Source organism: Numenius arquata, chromosome 12, assembly GCF_964106895.1.
Source record: "Numenius arquata chromosome 12, bNumArq3.hap1.1, whole genome shotgun sequence".
Lineage (NCBI taxonomy): Eukaryota > Metazoa > Chordata > Aves > Charadriiformes > Scolopacidae > Numenius > Numenius arquata.
Window position 1 is genome coordinate 29,925,976 of NC_133587.1, and position 23,455 is coordinate 29,949,430.

The window sequence follows — 23,455 nt, forward strand, 5'->3', positions numbered from 1 at the left end:
ACTTATTCCCTCTAAAAATAGAGGTTTTCCTCAAGCCAACTGTTAAAAATTAAACATATTTCATAAAAAAAAAAATCATTCATACTGTGATATGCTTTACCGAATGAATTTACAGAGCATTTTCCCCATTTCTCTTTAATTTAACTCTTTTCACATAAATCAAGCAAGGATCTCTCTACCATGACATTTAAAAAAATGAGAATATGCCTTCTGCAGCCCACTTCAGAGTAATGGTTATGCATATCACAGTCCATTTTTCTCTTACCATCAGGGAATCCATCCCAGATTTCCAATCGGTCATAGCGACAGAAGGCTCCCCCTGGAGTATTTGAATCAGGTTCTAGCTCAAAGCTTTCAAATTCCAGTATAATCTCTGACATCTTTGGTGCAAAGATAATATAAGTGCATTCAAGGCTATTGGGATATTTTTCAGGGAATCCAGGGGACTTTATCACTCCACTTGATGAAGTAAAGTTTCTGGAACATTCAGGTCCTGTAAGAGAAAGAGAAAAATCACCTGGGTTAACACTATGCAAAGTAGCTAACTGGAAAACAAATTAGGTTGTATTGTCTCTCCAGCAGCAAAGGTGGCTTTTCAATGAAACACCTCATTTTAATCGCTGTATTAATCATTCAGCCAGCTTGTTCCTATTATTGATAGTCAGGTTTTAAAGCGCAATTCGCATATACTGTCTGATCTCCAATTTTCAATTTGTATGGAACAATATGAAAACTTGTACCAGCTCTAGAAAAAATTATGACAAATACAAAGTCATGTGGGAACAATGAAAGTGTAAGCTGCAGAAATCTCGACAGAGCCCTAGAGAAATAATTATAGCCCCTTCAAGCTCAAATCTTTAAATCTTATGGCTGACAGGCTTTTATTGGTGAAATAGAATTTTTTACGAAAGCGGGTGAGTGAATTCAGTAGAGGGAGTAGTGGTTTCAGATTCCTGGAGCACTGACTCAGTAACTCTGCCAGATGTGACCTATGCCTCCTTGACAAACTAAATGTGAAAGGTAATTCGTACATGTACCAAGGGTGAGTGACTCATTCTGAGTGGTGTTGACACAGGTGCACCAGTAAAATGTTGCTGTTAGTGCAGGCATGATAAACTGTGCGATTACAGGCAGTGTTGCTAGAAGTCACCTAATGTCAATGTTGACACACCAGCTTTCCCCAGTGTCCCCGCCATGGCATAATGGGATGCTCCAAACACTGCTTTTTGGTGGAGCAGGAAAGTGGCAGTAAAGATGTAAGGGTATAAAAGGCCAGATCACTAGATTTGCCTTTGTGAATACAGGGGACTAAACTGGAGTTCCTTTCTTGTTGACAGATCACATTTCTCCTTTATTTAGGTCCCTTAGGAATCGTCTCTGTGGATCCCACGTCTGCAGGTGTGCTCAGAGGCAGCCGCAGGCACTACCCACACATCCTCCCACAGGGTCAGCACAGGTACCCCTCTCTCTCTGACTTTTGACACTCTCAATTTAATGGAAAGTGATTGACAAGATTTGGGGCACTGGTGGATAGCAGCTGGCCTGGGGAGTTTGGGTAGGATGACTCAGATGAAGGTTTTTGGACATGGAGTATAGGCAGGACACAGGTGACAGGGTCTGGTTGCAACGGGTTGTGCCGGAGGATGAGTGTGTGTCAGGTTTCAATACGGATGAGGTTGTCCAGCATCCTTAGAGACTGCAGTCAGGGACCTTAGAAGATTTCCAATGCTTAACACAGATCACTGAAGGAAAACAATCTGGCTTGTTGCATATATGAATACTCTTATTTCACCATAGAAAATGTTTTCCTTGTGAACATGCCAAACATATTACCCCCCACAGATTTGGCCACCTCCCAGCTAAATTCAGCATGCAAGAGAGAGGTCTAAACGAATTTAGTTGGTTCAGGTATTTTTGTCCTTCAACAGACACTGATAGGAAATGCTTGAGCTATCACATCAATATTCAGAGCACTTCATGGCATATTTTGGAAGATGTAGATATTAATGCTCATGTAACCTGAGCCATTCCAATTTGGGAAATTACATTTTGCCTATAATTAAATCACCCCCTTACACATTAGTGGGATATTTCTCTTCTCTCCCTGTCATTCCCTTGTCTCCTTGTCATGTATAGGAGGGTTATATTCTGATTGTTGCTCCTCACTCCCACCAGTAGCTGCTGTTCCAGGATAAAATAGCTTTGCTATGCCATTCATAGCATAAAGTGCTCTGTACTCCTCTTGGAATCCAATAAAAGATGCAATATAAAATGTAAGCCAGAATCATTATTGCTTTATTAAATACAGCCAGATCCTGGCTCTGTGAGTGCACGATCGTCAGGCTCCTTACACTCACACATGGTATCTCAACACCAGCTTGCTTTATTTTAAACATGTTCAAGTCAATCTGGTGCAAGAAACAAAAACTGTTTTCAGAAGAGCTGCCTCACTGGAGTGCCCTCCACAGATTTTGACCCTTTATTGACACTGTGTAGGCACTCCAGGAATTAAATCAACACTGAGTCTATGAGGAACGCCATGGGGCAATGTTCATGGAAAACTGTCAGAAAAGGTTCTAGCAGCGACTGCACAGACTAGGTACTTCCGAGGTGGAGAAACTACATGTGTGCATGTGTATGAAATAAAGGAAGAGAGTTGAGCTGGAGGAAAGAGAGGAGGCAAAAGAGAGAGCAAAGAAAGAGAAAGAGATGACACTGTTTTCTGCTGGTGTCGCTGAGCCAGAAAATCATTTGCCTTCCTGGTTGACACTGCCCTTTCTTTCAGTTTACACCATAAATTTATCCACTAAAGTTAGGAATGTTGAATGTGAACGGTATAGATCCTCTTCTAGTGAATAGGCTACTCATCCATCCTAAGACAGGTTGGCTGCCAGAGCCAAAACGATGAACATTTCAGATGGGCCAAACATTGGGCAATATGGGTGTCATGTTTTAGTCTGGAATTCAACTTCTTCAGTGTCTTTTTGGCTAAGGAGTTGGATGAGAAGTAAAAGCATCTCCTACTCTCAAAACCTATGCTACATTTATCACAGTTGTTATGTGTGCTGTTCTCTCCTTACAATTTCCATGGCATGTGGCATTTTAAGCATCAGGTTTAGAATTCAGCTTAGGATACAGGTAGCGTAATGCAGGGTTTTTTTTCAAAAACTAAGGATGCTCTCACAGGAATAATGAGCAAAAATATACTGTGTGCTGGAATTCAGATCAGCCTTCAGGTCAGTACCACAGGACCTTAGACTTGGGATCATTTTAATACTTCTCATACCTGGAAAATGATGAGCTAAATTGTGAATATGCTAAAATGAAGCGTATTAGTCTGGTGTGAGCAACTGATCTTCAGCTGTGTAACAGGGTAAACTGGTCAGCTTTATTCAGTACAGAAATTAAAATGTAAATTTGGAATAGCTTATATGCATTAACTCAAAAAGGGCTAGGTTCCCACAGCAACTATAAGTTGTATCCTTTGTGTAAACATAGCATTTCTAACACTGTACCTGGTGATAACTTTCCTGCCTTAATATACAGTTTATGCGGAATGAACTAGAGTTAAAGTTGCTCTGGGAGCCATAATTTTGAGTTTCCTGACTTCTGTGCATGTAAAATCCCATTCCTAATGCCATCTTAACATGGTTAATGTGTATCACTGAGAGATGTAAATGACCACACAAGGAAATAAACACAGCGTTCCTGTCAGAGCTCTGAGTTGCCTCTACACTATTAGGAAATAAATAAAAGCTTTTTTCTTGAAAACACTCAGTTGCTAAAATAGATTGTTTCACAGGTCATTCTTTCACTTGTTCTCGTGTTTCAGCCTTACAAAAGATGGTACTGTATATGTAAGCACTGAGAAACTTCAGGACACAGTTTCAAGAGTTTAGCCTCCTAAAGACACCAAAATAAATAGAGATATTTTTTCAGGAAAGCTTGGTGTCATTTGGATGCTGAGTTCTTCCAAAAAAGTGACCCTGAAGGTCACCAAAAGAATTTCTGGGAGCCAAGAGTGGATTTACAGACAGGGAAGATGGTGAACAAGAGGTCTGTGGCCCCAATTAGCACTGAGCAGAGCAGCAATAACATGCAAGAGAAAAGAGGCTTCACTACTGTGCTTCTCCTCATTAACAGTACAGCTGCCACCAAGCGCGTGTGCTGAACGCAGCTGACAATCTGGCTCTGGTTTAGGTGCGTACAAGGGACTTGAACTGGTTCTGAACATGGGGCACTGTCTGGGAGTGGTGTGCATTGGAAATCTAGAGTTCTGAGCTGCTTCTGTAAATATGACCCTAAACATTGATGTTGAAGTCAGTATTTTTTTTTTTCTATAAAGTTAAGCTTATTGTCTTTTTATATATTATGAGTTTTGGTCCTGTATTCTTCAGGCACAGAATATATGAATTATTTATCTCCATCCAGCTATAGGGAAGGTGTATGCCAAAATAATGATCTTACTCCCCTTCTAGATACTGTCTCAGAAAGGCAGTTACCAAAGAGGGACTGCCTATAGATCTGGTTAATTCTGGACTGTTTGTTTCTCTGGGCTCTCTCTGTGCTCCATACAGCTATCTGCGCTCACCGGCACTGAATTCCTGGCACAAGCATCCAGCAAGTCATGCCTGTGAACAGTGTGAGCTTCTCATCTCCTTTACCTCCCAAACATGATTTGTGAAAGCAAAAAAAACCCCATCATCTGCTGCCCATGTGTACTCTGGTCCCTTCTGAGCCCACAGCCATCTCTTGGGAATGCAGAACAAAACACTAACCAAAGTAAGTCAGGGACTCAGAAGGTTAGAGTGCTGTTAAGGCAGAAACATTGTAAATCAAACAGTAGTTATTATCACAAAAAAAAAAAAAAAAAAAAAAAAAAGAAAGGAAGAAAGCTAATGGTTTTAAGAAGGTCGAAACAAACAGCTGATGAAGACTATCACATTACACCCAGAGGAGTCAAATCTCAGATGCAGCTGACCCATTTGATTCATAATGATTTACACCCATTGAATACATGCCCCACCTTAGAATGACAAGGGTAATACATTTTTCTCTTTCAAGCATTTTCATGTATTCCCTCCATCCCAAAGAATTATGGTGGATGAAAGCAAAACAATCACAGGTTATGAGCTATATAACAATGAATTGTTTCTCACCTCTTTTGAAAACTTCGTAGCGGATAGAAAATCCTGCTCCGTGTGTCTCATAGTCAGAAACAAATTTAATAAAAAGATATGGTCCCGAAGACACTAAAGGAGGGGGAGCAATTTTTCCACAGTACTTTCCCCACAAGCGTCCTTCAGCATTATCTCCATCAATCACTTCAACATAATCATACCTGGTAGATAAATGGAAGGAAGAAACTTTTAACTTCCAGGAAAGAAGGAGACCTAATTAATTTAGAAACCATAACACAACATGGATAATCAAGAAAAATGCTAGCTTGCTTGGAAAATGCATTATGCTGAAAGATGTAAGCAAAATGAAATAATTAAAATGGACTACATTATGTCTGTAGACATCATCTGGCAACATGGAACTATTAGGAAGAATGGTGTCCATTATGCTTGCAGACAATGTCAGCTAAAGTAACCAATTAACAAAAAAAAAGGAAATCTCATGAGCACAATTCTGTATTATTAAATTGTGTTCCTTTGTCTGTGTAGTGTTGTTATCAATACATAATGCATAGCATTCTTTTCAAACTGTGAAGTTCTGTTATGAATTCAAAAATGTCTTTTTGGCTGGAGCTCTTTATGAACAATACTTTGATTTCCATATGCTGTCCTCCAAACATATGTCCACAGAATAATAAATAAATCCCTAAGCATTAGATTTTGCTTAAAACTCCACCATGTTTCAGATCAGTGGTAGAAAAATCTGTTATTTTCCTTGTTAGCTGGACAAATAGTTTTGAGCAAATCACAAAATCCACACGTCAGTCACAGTACTTGTTTTTTCTCAGACAAAACTTGTTTCGTTACAAATCATCTTTGCTTAGGTATTTGAATCAAGAAGTGCACGTTATAATATTCATACTTGTAGAGCACAGGATTACTGAACAGGCTGGCCTAAATCCTCCCCTGGTTACTTGCTTCATTCCTAAGGACTTTATAAGGGAAAGCATATAATAATGCAATAATGATTGGTAGTAGAGGTCTGCCCGGGAGCAGCAGTCGTGTTGGGGTTCCTCAGCCCTGTCACCAGAGGTGCCGACGTGCAGGGCTTGGTCTGGCGGGTTTCTTTCAGCGGGCGGAGGAGAGCCCAGCAGCTCTCCCGGTGCACCCAGCCAGCCGAGAGAATACAAATGAGAATAAAAGCCACGGGGAGGCAGAAGCTGCAGATGCGGAGACAGGTCTGCTTTTAAGTTTTATTAGCAGATGATTTCACTCGACCCTGGACGGGAAGAAGGAGCAGACGCAATTTGTAGAATCAGTTTAATCTTTTCCTAAAAGGTGGTGGCATTTGGAACCTGGATTGCACTCTGGGCCCCTTTCGGACTGCGGCGAAAGGCATTTCTCTGCCCCTGCGTCTTTGTGTCTCAGCCCTGCTGCCATTTTATTTAACAAGTTGCTGTTAAGCCAGACAATCTCATTTACTTTTAGTTATGCTACCACGACTGACATTAAAATGTTGCCATTAATTTGTTTAGACCTTTATTCTACTGTTATGTTCACTGAAATGTTCTAAGCATATTAATATACAAGGAAGAGCTAAAAGTGACAGGACAATAAAGCGTGCCTGACATTTTTAAAGAGATCAAAGGAAAAAAATGTCTTCATGATGACCAATGTCATTTTTAACAACCCTGTTCCAAAACGTCCAGGGCACATTACTTATGTTTACATGAAGCCCCGTGAGACAACTGCAAAGATGATATCACTAGTTAAAGTGGACGGCTTAAGTCTCCTTAAATTAAAAATGACATTACCTCATCAGTTAAAATTCTGTGCCAGCTTTGGTGTATATCAAGTAGAAAATAAAGCTGACACTGATGGAACTGTAAGCATTAACATATGTGAAATATTGTGTTAACTGCATTTCCTCTTATGTATTTGATTTTTCCAGTAGCAATTGCTCAGCTAGTTAGCTTCACTGTCCCATTTCAGATTGGTAGAAACACAAACGGAAATGTTCATTTCTGAGATAATTTTACAGATGCTTTAAGTAGCCTGCATTTTTTTTTAAATGAGACATCTTTCTGTAATTTCTTTATGATATATGTATAACAGGATTTGAAAGTTGTGAGTACAGCTGTAAAACAACCTCAGAATTGGGCTTTTTTGTTTGTTTTCTGATTTTGTTTTTCCCTTTAGAAATATCCTTAAGAATACCAGCTCTAGGTTCCCTGCAAACCCTACTGGAAGTACTCAGGAATGCAGGCTGCTAGTTTTTATACTTTAGGGAAGAAATGAATGTTTTAGGGAAGAAATTTTTAACAATGCAACTTTTATCTGAATAATTAACTGCTCGTTAAAGAGTAACCACATAAAACCACAGCATCTGAGTGACAGTCTTTGCTCTTCTTTCCATGATGACATTATTTCACCAGTTTCCCAGGCACCATTCACTGTTCAAGCCTCAATAGCAGATAATTTCTCAAATGAATATCAAGAAGAACCTTATTTCTGAATTATTAAATAATATGAAAAATTTTAACTAAAAATGCTAAGCTACATGCCTTTTTACTTCATGTATAAAGAAGGAAAAAAACCCAAAATGTTTGAATTCAGTATTTTTACTCTGGACACCTTAAAAATAAACAACCTTCTGTAGTCTTACTAAGTCTTTTGTACACAGCCAAACAAATAATTAACCTGTAAGTACCAATTTTGCTATTATATGAAGTCCATTTGGCGAAAAACATTCAAATTAAATTCTATCAGCCTCTTAGGTTTCCTCCTTTATAGCGATAGCCTGCCCTCACCTTTCCTTTGTCCCTTATAGTGTCAGAATTGCAATTTATGGTGCTCTTTCTGGCTGCTGTGCAATTGTAAATGACACAATTTGGCTACTAAAAGGCTGTCTTCTAATGGATTTTGCAAGTTATAGGTCATGCAGCCCTGTAGAAGACTGGAGGATTTTTCAATTTTTTTCTTTGCTTTGAAAAATTACCTACAGACATAAAAGAAGTTTAGCTGTAAGACAATAGGTACAAAGTATGACTTGAAAAGGGAAAACTTTAGAGATCAGCCCTGCAACCTTCATATTCCATGTCTTTCACCTGGCAGCTAACAAAGAGCTGGATTGTCCCACACCGGTGGCAACATCTGATATCTGGGCTGCTGTGAGTGAGTACCTGTACTGTTTTTTTCTTAGGGAAATGAAATTACTTTGGATTTTACTAGTTTATACTTGGAAGCCAATGTCCTGCTGTCATTTTTGCACTTTTCAAAATCCTACCAGAGACCACAGTGTATCACAAACAACTGTTCTTGTAAATAGGAGAAAGTACAGTCACAACTTGAAAATGGAGTTGCTGCCAAGGAAGCTCAGAAAGCAGCTTGCATCTCCCTCTGGACGTGGTAGCAGTTCTTCTCCATAAGTTTGTCAGGAGAAGATGCTGTGCCAGGGATGCAGTTGGCACATTGGCATCCCTGTGAGGAGACTGAATGTGTCACCTCCGCAGCGCCCAGACAGTATTGGCGCGCAGCCCAGAATACTGAGTTTGCAAATTTGGATTTCCCACTTGGCAATTCTTCGCTCAGTTACTGCTGCCAATGGTGTGGCAAATATTTCTTGTAATGTTATAGTCCTTTAGGGTTTATGGCACATAGATGTAAATATAAACATGGTGCTAACCACGGAGTGTAGTTTCAGGTGAAAGATGAGAGCATGAGTTCATGTGCGGAAACAGGAGATGCCTACCTAGAACAGGAGGTAATCAGTGAACGTATTCATGGAGCCACTATGCCATGATGCAAAAAGCATTCCCTTTTTGCTTGCCTGGGTCTTTCTCGATATCTCATTTTTGTTTGCTTTCTGTTTGCATCCTCTGTGGTGTGCGAGGGCCGCGCGTGGCTCTCGAGTGGGAGCCTGCTGAAATGCACTGCGGAGCTCCCCCGCTCCCCCCGCTCCTCCCAGCCGCTGCCTGAGCACGCCATTACTAGATGGTCCTAATTTTACGGATCAGTAATACAATGTCTGGGACACACTCTCACTGGAAAGATGAGGGAATCTAGAATTCCTCTACAAATTCTTGATGGAATTACAAAAAACTTGCTCTTTTTTTTCGGAAAGCATAAGTTATGGGTCCAAGGAAAAGACAAAGCAATACCTATAAAAAGAGCACCAGGCAATGAAAAACATAAACAGCTGCAGAATACAGGTTTTGGTGAATTTTCTATTTGCAGTTTCTAGTAGGTGATAACAGTGCTTAAGTCTGGTTTCAGTTCTGAACATGCTGGCGACCCCTGAAGTGCACCATGGCACCTTGTACTGCAGAAAGTGAAGTGAAAGTGCTGGAAAGCCCTGCCTGCTGCTGAAGCCAGCCACTCTGCCAAGCTGCGCTCTGCTTCTACACGTTTTCCTACTATTAGGGCAGTGAGATCTTATGCCTGTTGCCTAAAAAAATTCCTTCCCAAGACATTTGCAGAACTGAGCTGAAATCAAAATATCTGCCATTTTACCTTATGAAACAACCAGTGAAGCGTATACAAATATAATTTACATCTGAATATGCCATATTTTTCTGCAGCCTACTATGATATGCATCTATAGGGTGGTTATGAGTATTTTGGTTATTCACCTGTGAGAATGAAAAGATTTTCCACCTCTCTCTTTCTTTTATCACTCTGATTTCACTTCCACCAAGCTGCTAATCTCTCCCCAACACAAATTATCCATCCTGGTCAGACTACCTTTGGTTCTGAGAATTTTCTTCTTAGTATGTATCTTTCTTCTGCCTTTATTTTATAAAGATTTTTTTTTTTTTAATTCCTCACAAGGCTCCATTTTAGCTGAACAGAAGGCATTACAAGAGGAAATCTAAATAAAGAGTTTCGAGTTGTTCTATGCCCTGGATTTGTGCCCCATTAGTGACTGAGGGTTAGCGGTGTGGGATTTACTGCAGTGCTTGTGGCACAAGGCAATCTGTATCCCAGAGCTAAAAGCTTAAGAACTGCAGGCACTCGAGGGACACCAACCTTAATCCCAGTTTATTAGCAACAAGAAAAATAAGTACACGGTGTTAAAAATAACGAATTAAGCACAGCCCCGAATGGGCTGTTTTTCTGCCTGTAACCTCAGCATCTGTCGGGTTGCTCTCCATCCAAGCCTTCGTGCAGCCTGGCTGCTCTCTGGGGCCTCCTGTGCCCTACACAGGCAAGGTCACCCATCTCGCGGGTGTTGGAGGGGCAACCCCCTCCCACGGAGACACATCAGCCTTCCCTGGCAGCTGGGACTGTCCATGCAGGTATCCTCATGCATGGGCCTCAAAACACATCTTGATGGAGGTTAAAGCAGCACATGGTGCTTAAAGGACCCAGTGTGACTGCTGTGTCTGCAGCTGGCCACCAGGCCTAAACAGGCATGAGCACTTCCCAAGTACCGGGATGCACAGGAACTGCAGGGAACTGCAGGATATTTTTTCCTTTTTAGCCCGTTCCCAGTGTGCTTGGTGCCATGGGGTCCCGCATGGTGCATTCCTGCCTGGCTGCTTGCTCCCATCACACACCATTTTCTTCCCAACAGAGAAGTCTTCCTCCATCGTGCCAAGTCAACTTTTGGTGTGGACATGTCTTTGATGAGATGTGACTTTTTTTTTTATTCTTTCCTTCCTTCTTTCTTTCTTCCTTGTGCTCGCTCTCTCCCAAATCTATTAAAAAGCCCAACAGATCATTTCTCCGGGTGTGGACACACGTACAGTTGAATTAGCACCAGCCAGGCTGTGCAAACACTGTGAGAAAGGGGGAGGCGGGAGCGAGTGCCCATGGAAGGAGGCTTTTAAACTGGTTTTGCCTGTACTGGATTCATGGTTACGGATGAAGCCCCCTGAGAGAGACAACATATCATCCAAATCCTACAGTTCTCTCAAGTGCTGGATATTTAAATACGCAATTTGCAATCGATTAACGATTTGTAAATTACTGAAATCCCTGTCAGTTTGGGGGGCCTTTGTTTCCATTGGTCTTTTGTGAGTTGGTGTTTTTATGGTCTTCACCCAGGGCCAAAATTCACTGAAGTTACTCATACAAAGGTCCTGTCAACCTAAGAGATTTCTGGGAATAAGGCCATTGGGATTTGGCCACTGTTCAGTAATTTACTAATGCCATTAACTGACAGTGGGTCTCCATTAAGAATGAACTAGTGAGGGTCTATTTTACTGCAAGACAATGTTGTAGTGAAAAAGAGAAAAGACGTAACAAAGACATTGATGAAGATCTACAGTTACCCACTGTAACAGTTCGATTGTGACTAATGTTAGCAACAGTTTTGTTATTACACTGGTTTCTGGAATCATCTAATGCTTTGGGATTTGCCCTTTCATTTTAAAATTAAGCTTTTAATTCTCTGCTGAACAGAGGAATCTGAAATACAACATACCTTAACCAATAAAAGTTCAAACCCCAGAAGTAATAAAAAGAATCACTACTATTTTAAAATCTGATTATCCTTCATCTTATCACACGCTTCTGGTTGTTTGGCTCATGCCTTTGAATACCTGGAACTGGCAGAACTGAAGATCTGAACGAAATAAGCAAGATTATATCTGCACTTTTATCTATACAGCTCCACTGAGAACAGTAGACAGATCTTTAGCTGCTGCAAATGAGATTAGTCCCTTTATATGTCAATGGATCCAAGCCAGTTTACACTGATATATGGCTAAAGAGGGTGCAAGTGGTGACAGAATATTTTACCTTGTATTTATTTAGTTCTATTTGATTTATACCAAATAAAACCTGGAAATTTCTTCAACAGAGATGTGAGCACCAAGATTCATTCTGCGAATGAATGTAACAACGTCATACAGAAAACGAAGAGGAACAGGGACCGTTTTTGCCATTTTAGTATTGTAATGTCCTAGGGGAAGTAAAAGCAAAATTCATCTGCTAAGGTCTTCAGCATATCTATCTGCAAAAATCATTTTACCAATGAAAAGATCTGATCTTGAAGTCAGGGCAAACTCCACTGATTTCACTGTTTGCCACATACTGTAATAAATTATAATATAATGATCCCAGTATATAAAAATGAAAACTGTTCTGGGAAGAAACATTCAATTTTAAACCTCTTCACTGAGGAACTTCAGTTCATAACTTTCTGGCAGAGAAAAATGCTATCTTTTCATGGAAAAAGGTTTCTGTCTGTCAAATAAGACAAATTTACAAATCCATAACTTCCACTTTAAGTGGGGGGAAAAAGAAACACTTAGCAGTTTAAAGACTTCAGAGACGAAGGAGCTTTCTAGTGTCAAACTGGTGAAGTTCAGTATTTATAGGAAATTCACATGCCTCTAATTACTCTAAACTCAGTTCCCAAGTAAAATATGCCATCTGGAAGATATTAGAGTCATTTACAACTTGTTCACCTCCCTATTTCACTGCAAAATCTTACCTCTTGCCAACTTTCCAGTGTTCTTCACAAAATAAAATGCAGTCTAATTTTCACTAGTTGTTTCATAGTTACTTTATTTACATTGAGCCAGCTAAGGGCTTAAAGGGAAAAAAAATTAAAAGTAATTTTCTTATTATTCACTATACCTTAAGCTTTCTATTCTTTCATCTGGACATTTCAGGTGTGAGGTTTATGCCTTGGCTTTGGTATTTAGCCACTAATTTGACAGGGTTAGATTTGGAAAGACATTCTAGGTGATAAGAGACAGAAAAAAGATGGCAGTAGTCATCTTGCATAAGAGTAGGCTCTTGTAAGCCAAAAGATATTATTTCCAAAAACTCAATTATACAGTTTTTGTTTTGTTTTTATGACCTCCCAAGAGACGCCCATCAATCAGAAAACTTCTCGTTAGTTGAGCAACTTCGTCGAAGTATGCCAATCTGTTTATAAGTGAAGCTTTGCAACATTCCTCTGAGGTAAAGTTGTCATTCTCATTTTACATATGTGGAGACAGAAGAGAGAAACTGAGTGCCAACAGTCTCCCAGAAATTTTGCAAACTGCAAGGAACAAAGCCTAGATAGCCAGTTTTAAATATAAGAGCCCAGTCTAGCTCCTCCTGAAATAATGGAAAGATTCCTAATGGATTCTGTGAGTTTTGAATAAAGCTTCTTAACAGAGTCTAGAAACTTGGAAGTTTTCTTAAGCCATAGAATGACTGGAAGAAGGGGCTGAAAAGTCTCATACAGTCTCACAAATACCTTGTGTGATTTCGCAGGAGAACTAGACTAAATTACTCGCATACAGACTCATGCATATACACGTACTCACACTGCTGCAAGGAGTCAAACACTATCTGTCCACCTCTGTATCCACTAAACATTGTGCCTGACTAGTTTAATGACTTGTGCTTGGATTAGTGCTGGTAGTATGTGCTGCTGAATTCACTAAAAAGCCTGCTTAGTCGGTAAGTTATAGAAGCTTCAGGTTTGCTTCCTCGAATGCCTAAAGAACAGAGAAAGAGTTGTATCAAACAAAAGATCAGAATAGTTTCTGATTTCTTTTTCTTTCCATGAAAGTAGAAAAGGAATGCTTTAAAGTGATGGCAACCTTATAGTACTCCATTTGGGAGTTTTGAACTGCTGATTAATTTGTAATTATTCTGTTGGGATCTATGTGGTATATTAATCATAACCTTAGGAACTTGACTTTTAAAAGTATTAGGTAGATGTTAGCTTTTCACAGAAACTGTGAAAGTTCAGAACATAAAATAAGTTCCACGCTTTTGAAACTCAAATATTTGTCCCTTGTGGGCTGTCTACAACCTCTCTGAGCAAAACCCATAATTAACAAAACTAAAAGAGGCTAAAGGAAAAAGGAAATTGCAGACATACACATCAGCTTGAGAACACAAGTTATGGCAATTTTATTCCATGGCAACCATGTCCTGAAGCTCTATAAATGCAGTAAAATGATGAGTATTTTCATTTATTTCCAGTTAGAAACTATATTAAGAGAGTATTAAGGATACAGAGTTAAGCACTTGGAACTCAATATTTCTCAGTGTAGTTCCCTTTGTTCTGATTTTTGCACCACATTCCCTTTGGGCAGACTGTTGGCCAAATGAAAAATCCACTGTGGGATTAGTGTCTTCACATACTGAGTCTGTATTGATACAAATGATTGCTGTGGGTCTTCCTGGCTTGAAAGTGTGACACATGTAAATGAGTGGATTGATTTTTGCTGAGACTGTATCTAAAACCTGTATATAGCCACATCACTAGGCATATGTAAAAACAAGTAGAGTTATTGGAAAAAATACAGCTTTGTTGTTGAAACTTTTCACTTGTCAGTATTTAATCATGTACATGTATTACAGCTTTTCCTGTGCTTTTTTAGGGGGAAGAGAGCGGCAAACTCTCTTAAGCTATCACCAAGGAAAAAAGTTTGAATTATAGAAGGGAAATAAAAACTTCCAAGGCTTTTCTGGATTAAAAACAGAGTCCTAAAGTGTGTGAAATGAGTGGCATTATTAGCTGAATATTCTCATAATGCTGAGAAGACCTTTGGCAGTCTGTTGTAACACTTAAAGATGAAAACCATCTCTCCTTCCTTCTTTCATATAATACAGACTTGGAAAGACAAAGTGCCTGTGCCTGGCCATAGCATCTAGAAGGGCTCTCTGGCACAGAAGGCACACAAAGCTGAATCAGAAGCATTTGTAGTTCAGAGATCAACCCACTTACCACGTCTGCGTGTTTCCTGGCGGGCCGTTATCTCAGCACAAAATCATTTGGTTGTGTACACTGCCACTTCAACACACAACCCTTAAGCAGCATGAGTAATACACATAGCCGGCAACTTTAAAGAAGTCCTGGCTTTGTGAAATCTAAATGATATTTCACAAGAGCAGTACAAGGAACATTTACTCATGGATGGTGCTTTCAAATTTCTGCCTTCTGATCTCAGTGAGCGTGGTTGAAGAACTTGCCTGAAAAAGTGCCGCGGTTCTTCTGTTTTGCAATGTGTATACATGAATGTGTGTAAGTTTCTGTGTGTATTTTTTGATATTCTTTGTACAAAAAAGGACCTGAATCTTTTTAGCTGTCTCTTTCCAAAGTTAATTCTCAAACAGAGAAGCAGCCTAGGAAACTTCCAGCCTGGAAGATGTGCATTTCAAAACAGCTAAAGCAAATGAGGACACGGAAGCAGAATGGAAGCCTCTATGCAAATTTAACTACAGTAATTGCTACCAATGCTTTTCTATTAATTTGTTGTCCAATTTCAGTACAGACATTACAAATAAAACTCCTATTGATAACTTAGTGTGTTTGCTTCTAGGTGTAGTTGGGTTTTGTACACATCAGTGTGTCAATCCAGCATGTTAGAACAGACCTCCCCATGAGTTTCTGCTCTTGAAATCTACATTAGGAAATTCAATAGCATCCTCAGCATAATTTTCTTATAAAGTATGCGAATACTTAACATTTATTGCAAACAGATCACTATTTCTGTTAAACTCAGTTTCATACAGAGTTACAGTACGTTGTTTTTGTAATAGAACTCAAAGTTAAACTGTACCAATTTGAAACATCACTATATAAAAGTTTGTCCTATTGAGCAATTTTATTACCATTTTATTGTGTGTATCCTTGAACTAAAAAGTATATATAACTTCAATGAATGTACTTACATTATGATAAAATATACCATAGATGTTTAAAGCTGCTAAGCCTGAAGTTAGTTCATTTGTATCCTATATCACAGAAAATGTCACAGTTTTTATGAGGTTTTTGACCTCATGATTTATAAGGGTCTTGAGAAATAACTATGTGTTTAGAATGGAGGAAAACAGTGGCCAATAAACATTCCCAGTAGCCTAAAAACAGGAACAGCTTGTTAGCTGAGGTCAGCCATATGACCCAGCGCCTAGTGAAACTGCATTGTTATAGCTGGAGCATGGGGCAAACCAGCCATACAAAAAAAACCCACCCCAGTGATCCACAACCCATAAAAGTGTCTTTCTTAGAAAGAGAGGCATGTGATAATGACTTACAGGAAGGAAAATGTGCACAGCAGATCAGCATCATCCCTGGTACAAATTTACAGAGTTCAGTGGAGTTGCATGAGAGGTGGATCGGCCTACACTATTTTAAAATGGAAAACTTAGTAAGTTGAAAACTTGCCAGAAATCACAAGTGTCTGCTAAAGAGTTTTGCATAGTTCTATTCTGGTACTAAATACTTACTTGTGAAAGCAGCAGGGTAATGAATATATACACAACACAAACACATACACAGCTCGTGGGCTTCAGTAATTGGGACCATACATGCACGCCAGCTCAAATCCCCAGCAGGAGCTACACAAATGTCAAGGAAGTATTCATTAGATGGGACCAAGTTTGTCTTCTTTCCATTTCCTTTTCCTCCCTCATCAGTACAACTTCTTGAGATACACTGTCTTAAATCTGCTGAGCATTTGGACCTATACTCAGTGAAGGCTAAGTCTTGCTTGGAGCCACATGGCTGTGAGATGACGCCTAACTCTGGAATCAGAGCAGTGCAAAACCTAAGTCCGGACTAACACACAGAGAAATTACTGCTTTTGAGGTCAGCAGAAATGTTCTCCTAAACTCACTCTCTCTCCCAACCTGGTCCTGGCTGCTTCGACAGCTGTGATCCAGAAAAACATAGTCTTCAGGAAGGGCAGTTGCTGGGTCCAAGAAAGCATGGGATAACGATGTTGATCTGTCTTCTGCATTTCATGGGTCAGGCTTCAGTCCTTGCTTTCTACTCAGGAAAGTGGACAGTGTGACATGGAGCTGTAATAATGTATTACCTGATTTATCAAGGGGACCTGTAGTAACTCAATGAATTGGGAACGTAAATGGTTTTGCAACTTCTTTCCTTTTGTTACCCATAAGAGAGTGGTGCTATAAGTCTTCATTACTCAATTACAATAAATAAGCCCTGATAGGCAATAAATCATTACATGGCTGATGAAAACACCTACTCTGCAATTAAATGGATAAAATCCTGATTTGATGGCTTTTGCTTCGTTTACACTTCTAGTCAGGTATCTATTAATGTTTTTACTTTTGTTTGTCTTCTTAGTAGTGATAAGCATACAAGAACAATCTGTATAAGACTCTGTGGTACCAGGCATCGATTCTTTCCTCTCCTTCACTCATAGCAAGTGGCACACTAACCCAGACAGACAAGCCGTGAAATATATTTGGGCCGGATTCTCTTGTACGTGCAGAGAATCTGAGCGAGATAACACCATGCTTTCCTTTGTGGTTTAATAATGCGAAAGACAGGCTTTCGCACACTAGGGAGAACAAGGTTTGTTTGCCTTATGCATTCTTAAAGGTATAAATTGCCCAAAACAGTAGTAGGAAGTCTGGGAAGGAAATGAGATAATGCCCCATCCCTTTCCTCACTTTGAGCCCCCTGAGCTGGCTCACAGAGACGTCTGGCTTGCACAGAAGGAATCGGGGACTCCTTTTGGCAGCGCAGCCTCCATCCTTCTGTTGGAAACCCTCCCGTGCTGTGCCTGCAGCGGCGCAGCTCCTGGGGCGCATGGCCGGTCGCACGGTGCACTGCTGGAGCCGTCCCCCCTCCGCCAGCGCTACAGCCCAACACTGTCACCTCGTAGCACGCCGATGGAAGGGAAACCTGCAGTTTTGCTCTTTCAGTGCAACGGTACCCAAATAACCGACATCACACCCAGCTTCGAGCCAGAAGATACGTGCGTCGCGTTTATCCCCTACTCCAAATAAAACAGTTGGTATCTGGCAGGAAGAGGACACATAGTTGGGGGAATCTCAAACTTTTTGTGAAGAGTACTTGTTTTTCTCAAACTGAAAGATGATTTTTGTAATTTTTAAATACAAACCCTTCATGTCAGAACAGCTCACGAGTTTCATGCCATCGAGCCTAGGTGTCAGCACGTAGTCTCCTTTAAAATTTTACAATGTAACATAACCTCATTTTGTTACATTGTAAACATTTCCAAGATACAGGATCCTGTTTTTTATTACAGGGGTGAACGAGTAATAATCCCCCCTCTTTCCTGAAACATGCAAAAAATACCCTTTAACAAATTAAACGTACACGTTCCTCATTAGCTTTAACCTGAATTTGGTCTCACGGGTGCTGTAAAGCCAGTCCTTTTTCTCTCTCTGAACAAAGGGATGTTAGGAGACTAACAGAGTATTGCTGAGGCAAAATCCTGCCTGACTCACAGTACCAACACATGTTGAGATGAACAGACTCCTGAAACAGCTCCAGTGAATTGAATTTTCATGTACTTGGCATATATCAGCCCGTATTTCAGCTTTTCCTCAATTACTGCACATTTCCCCTCAAACGGTTACCATGAAGCGTCCTCCGCCCTTGCTTGATTGCCACATGTCTAAAGTAGGAACCAAACCAGCCAAACAACTTTGAGAAATATACCAAACCTTTGCCCCTTCCCCCCATGAAAATTCCACATGGGAATTCACAAAAATCAGAACTAGCAGAGGGATAAGAGGGAACTGATGAAAGATTGTCTCTTTTTTTCCCATAGGGATAAGGATCATGGAAGAGCCTCTCATGCCAGCAACAAAAGGATGTATCAGCTGGAAAGAACCCGAGTAAGGTTTCTCTGCAGCATTATGCTCTGGGAAAATAACAGTATTGCTTGTTAATGGTGTTGCTCAGAGCAGTGATAAACTCTACCAAAAATTGCTATTCTTGCATTTGGAGATGTGATTACAACACAGGGACACATGTCTGAACTACTTTTATTTAACTGGCTGAGGTACTAATAATGTCATAGATTCTGTTCAGTGCTGAATGTTCCCACTGGGGACAATAAAAGCTATACCACCACAGCTTTGTCACTAACCGGGTAAGGATTTGGAACCATTATGGATGCTGTAGTCACGTCTTTGACTGCAGTGCAGATGCAGATGTCCAACATGCGGCAGGTTGGAAGCTGGGAGTCATTTCGCGTTCATGAGAGCCGCTGGCTGGGAGGACAGGAGTGTTGGAAGGGAATTGGGCAGTACTGCCATGCTGCCCAGTGGTTGGCTGTTTATTCACCTGTAAACTTTCCCTGTTGCTACAGCTCTGTACTGCTCACACAGTAGCTAACAGGGCCATAAAGCCGGGACACTAAAGAAAGAGCTGAGATTTCATGCTTCATATGCAAGCAAATGTGAGCCTAGATGACCCTCAGTACGATGGGGCTTAGGTTGTTTAGGGAGATGGGAGATGATGGGAGAAAGGGGGCAGAGACTGGACTGGGAGGCTGAAAGCACAGGCTCTGTCCCTACGCCATCACTATTCAGTGAGGCTAAGTCTCAGCTAACTTCCCCGTGCCTCAGTTTCGCAGTCTGGAAAATCATATATTGATATTTCCCTGTAAGAGTTTGAAGGCATTGGATGAACTGAGATGGCTACAGTACTAGTGACACCATCATTAATTTTGTGATTTAATAAGTCTTTTGTAAATAGACATATTTAGTTGACAGCTCTGCATTCTTGCTCCTAACCCTCTAGCTTTGATTTAAAATTTTTACCTTTGCAGATGGCCAACGAACCAGAAGGACAAAGAGATTTAAAATACTATGCATTTTTTGTGAGCTTCCATTTCAAAATGTTCATAGTGAAACATGGCATTTTGCTACTCTTGCCACTACATCAAACTTCATTTTACTAAGTACATTATAACAAGCAATAACATTTCTTTATAACCCAGAAATACTCACGGATGTAGTCTTGTCTAGATGTGCAGGGATTTACACAATTAATACTCAAAAGTATTAATAAACCTTCTGCACAAATCCCTAGGTGTGGAAAGACACTACTGTGTATCCCTAAGCTCCTTAAGATGGGTACTTACAAGGAGTCTGGAGAACAAAGAATTTGGGGGAGAGTCTGTTTTTAAGCAGAAAATAATTGTCTGACATCTGAGGGACCTGGAATTGCTCTGAATTATCCTGTGCTGAGCATCCTGCTACTCTGGAGAACTGGTTATCTAAGGGAGATGCTCCAGTGCGTTGTGGCAGGGTGCCCCAGCAGGTTATCCACACTTCTTCACTCTTGACGAAACACATTGGGCAAACAGATTCAAAGGATTTCTTTGAAGAGGGGTATTTCCTGTACCCGAGCTCAGGTGTGGGAGGTTGGTCAGTCTTCCCCCAGACTTTCTGGGGGAAATGATGAAGGCAATTACCCTTCAGTCAGTTAACCAGCATAGGAAACAAGATGTTCTACCTCCTTCATAATCCTGGCAGTATTTTCTATTCGTATCTCATCTGATTACGCTTTTCCACCCTTTGATAATCAGCATAAAATCCAGTAATTGTGCTGTGGTGTGGACTCTTTCCACATAAAGATATTGCAAAAAACATCTCATTGCATAAAAGCCCTAGCCAAATTGTATACAGGATAGATTACATACACACCATGAAGTTGTCAAAACATTGTGATTTGATTAATGAGGCTGTTAATTTTCAGACTTGTCTCCCATACAGATCTCAAGCCTCTTCAGTCACATCAAGACTTGTGAGGTTAACAATATTCCCTGCCAGCCTTAGCATGAGTCTGTCACGTTATAAATGACTCTCCCTCTGTTTGCATCTAGGAACCATCCTTAGATACCTGGAGCAACATGAGAGGAAGCAAGCACATTAGCAAACACCCCACTATGGCAAGTCATTCTGAATGTGAAATGCCTGTAATCCAGTATGACCAGTTCCCTTTACAACCAGAACCTAAGCTTGCTCCTCTCCAACGTGTGTTTTGTCTCTTGTGCTTTTAGTCCTTACGGATGCAAGTCCTGCTCACTTTAATTTTGCAGTCCCCTGCCCATCTACATCAGGGAGTTGTTATAAGGTGAGTGAAAATGGTTTCATATGAATTGAATCCTAAAAATAGCCCATACTGTTTTCCTTACTCTTCAAAATCTGTGTTATTCTGTAAAAGAATCCCAAAGGTATTAACATAAGTAAGGAAAACAGAATGGTGCAGAGATCTCCTTTTCCCTCATTTCAGCCCACCCTTCATACACAGAGACATGCAAATCCATGATTAAGAGGCAAGGTGAAAACTGCTTAAAGTGTGATCATTAATCATGTGTATATTGATGACATTTTATTTGTATTTCTTCCATTTTAAGCACACCAGTCTTGGCTGATTGGTGCTTTATTAAATCAGTACTATCCACCACTGATATGATTTAGAAACATGAACTACTCAGTAAGCTAGAGAAATTCAATATTCATCCAGTCTCATATTCAGGCCATATGCTTCACCTTACAAAATCTGAGATAAAAGTGACAGCTTCAAGAATTGATACGTACATGACATATTTTAAGAATTAGGCTGTACAGCCCTACTTTTGCTGATGTCAGTGAGACTACCTATGTGCACAAGGCTTTAGCAGCCCAGAGGTTGCACACAGAGCTTGAGAAATGTTTTGCTGTTCTGCAGTATGACATCAGGCTGGGACAGTATCTATCTTTCTGCAATAAAGCCAACATAAGTAACAGAAAAAAAATCTCTTCTTGTGTGGTTTTAATGATTTCAATTGTTGGAAACTCAAAAAACCCTTTTAGCATATGTATGTGAATTAGAAACGTGCAGTTGTTAAAGCTGAATCACTTAATGGAATTACAGATAAACCTTCTTATATTCTCTAAGTGTTTATCAGCCTCACCTAAGGCAGGTTTCTGGTTTTTCATCAAATTAATTTTATTTCAGTCAATACTGGTTAAGAACCTGTTACAAATCCTCCAGCTTCTACATGATTCAAATACTTTTGAATATTACATCATTTTACAAAAACATGTTTTCAAATGTTGTCCAAAGAGATGCTGGAAAGCAGAAATACAATTTCTATATGCAATTTGCACCAGCCTGTCAAAACCAGCATACAACAGAGAGAGGAAAACAGGCTACGTGATATGTTTTGCTATTGTTAAAAACAAGAGGGCATCTCACCTAATAATTTAAATAAGATCCTGTTGCCTGACATTTTTAAAGCCTTTTGATCTCTTTCTTCTGGTTCCCTGGGTTGTGGCTCTGGAGGGTGCAGTAGATGGAAAGCTATGGATGACATTTCATGTTGCCTATGCCCCCCTTTACTTTTCCAAACCCCCTGTTAGTAGGCAAAATGAATGTTTGCTTTTATGAAGTACCACTCCACTGGAGATGGTGGAGAACAACCTTTACTAAAGCTTTTTAGACATAGGCCAATCTATAAAACTGCCAAGTTCACATTTTCTATTATTATCAAGGCAATAATTCTTTGGCCCTTTGTTAAGATAATTTGCCGATTTTGTTGGCACAAATTAGGGAATGAGATTTAACCTCCTGCAATCTGATTTTGAAAATTAATTTAACACACACAGCACCCCCCAAAATAATGTAGAGGTAATGCATTTGTTTTGCAATTTGCAGCACTTGGATATAATGCTAGGAAATGACAAATTTTATCTTTCCAGAGCAAAGACAGAAAGAAAGATACCTTATTATCGCTGGTTCAGTGCAAGCGGATAAGCCTGAACAATCTGAAGATACAAACCTTAGCAGAATATTTAGAACTTGAACCACACATCTAGCTTATGCATTTTCTCACTGAATGCAATGTTAACACATTCATTAACTTTGATAGTGGAAGAGATTCGTAAAAAACTTAAAAATACTAAACTATAACCAGAAATTTGTGAAAATAAATATGAAACAGGCATAAGAAATCATAGAGTTTGGGGCAGACTTTTTCACTGTTGTAACCCAATTAGTTTTGAAAGAATTATATGAACCATTACTATGGCCCCTTAAATTTCCAGTGGGTCAGGTTTAGTGTAGGAGATTGTAAACTGCTTTGTGGCGAACAGTTCAAAGTATTTGCATTCAATTTACATTTAGAATATGTAACACAAGCTGAGAAGAGTCTGGAAAAGTCCTTTCAGGGAACTCTGTTTTATCTGTACATAGGCATTAACTCACAGCATGTCAGTGAGATTCGTAGGCTCATTTAGTTTGGCAGAGACTTCTAGCAGAGCCTGGTGCCCCTCCCCCCATTCAAAGAGAAATGCTTATTAATTATTCTCCAAACCAGCTCTGATAGAAAAGTGTCACTTCTAGCCTTGACTGTCTCCCTTGACAGCCTGCTACTTTGCTTAAGTGATCTCACAGTTACAACATTTTTCATAATATTTAACCTAAATTTTCCTTGCTGCAGATTAATCCCACTCCTTCTCTTATCAAGTACAATAGCTTCACGGCTCGCAGACAGTATTTCTAACATGAAACAGGGATCCAGGCAAGGGCTCTTTCTTAGAGTACGTGATGTCAAGCTGACCTTTGACTCTCACACTTTAAATACATCTCTTGGCATCCT

At 40.0% G+C, this 23,455-nt stretch overlaps 1 protein-coding gene across 3 annotated transcripts in view; it reads right to left on the reverse strand.

The window, feature by feature from the left end:
• The window catches only part of NRP1 (neuropilin 1), a 114,933-nt gene that overhangs the window by 63,095 nt on the left and 28,383 nt on the right, over positions 1 to 23,455 (reverse strand). For all 3 annotated transcript variants that reach the window (XM_074157475.1, XM_074157473.1, XM_074157472.1), the window contains exons 3-4: positions 5,160 to 5,341; positions 266 to 493 (exon numbers count right to left, since the gene is read on the reverse strand). In XM_074157475.1, coding sequence (XP_074013576.1) covers positions 266 to 493; positions 5,160 to 5,341 — 410 coding nt within the window. The remainder of the gene's footprint in view (positions 1 to 265; positions 494 to 5,159; positions 5,342 to 23,455) is intronic.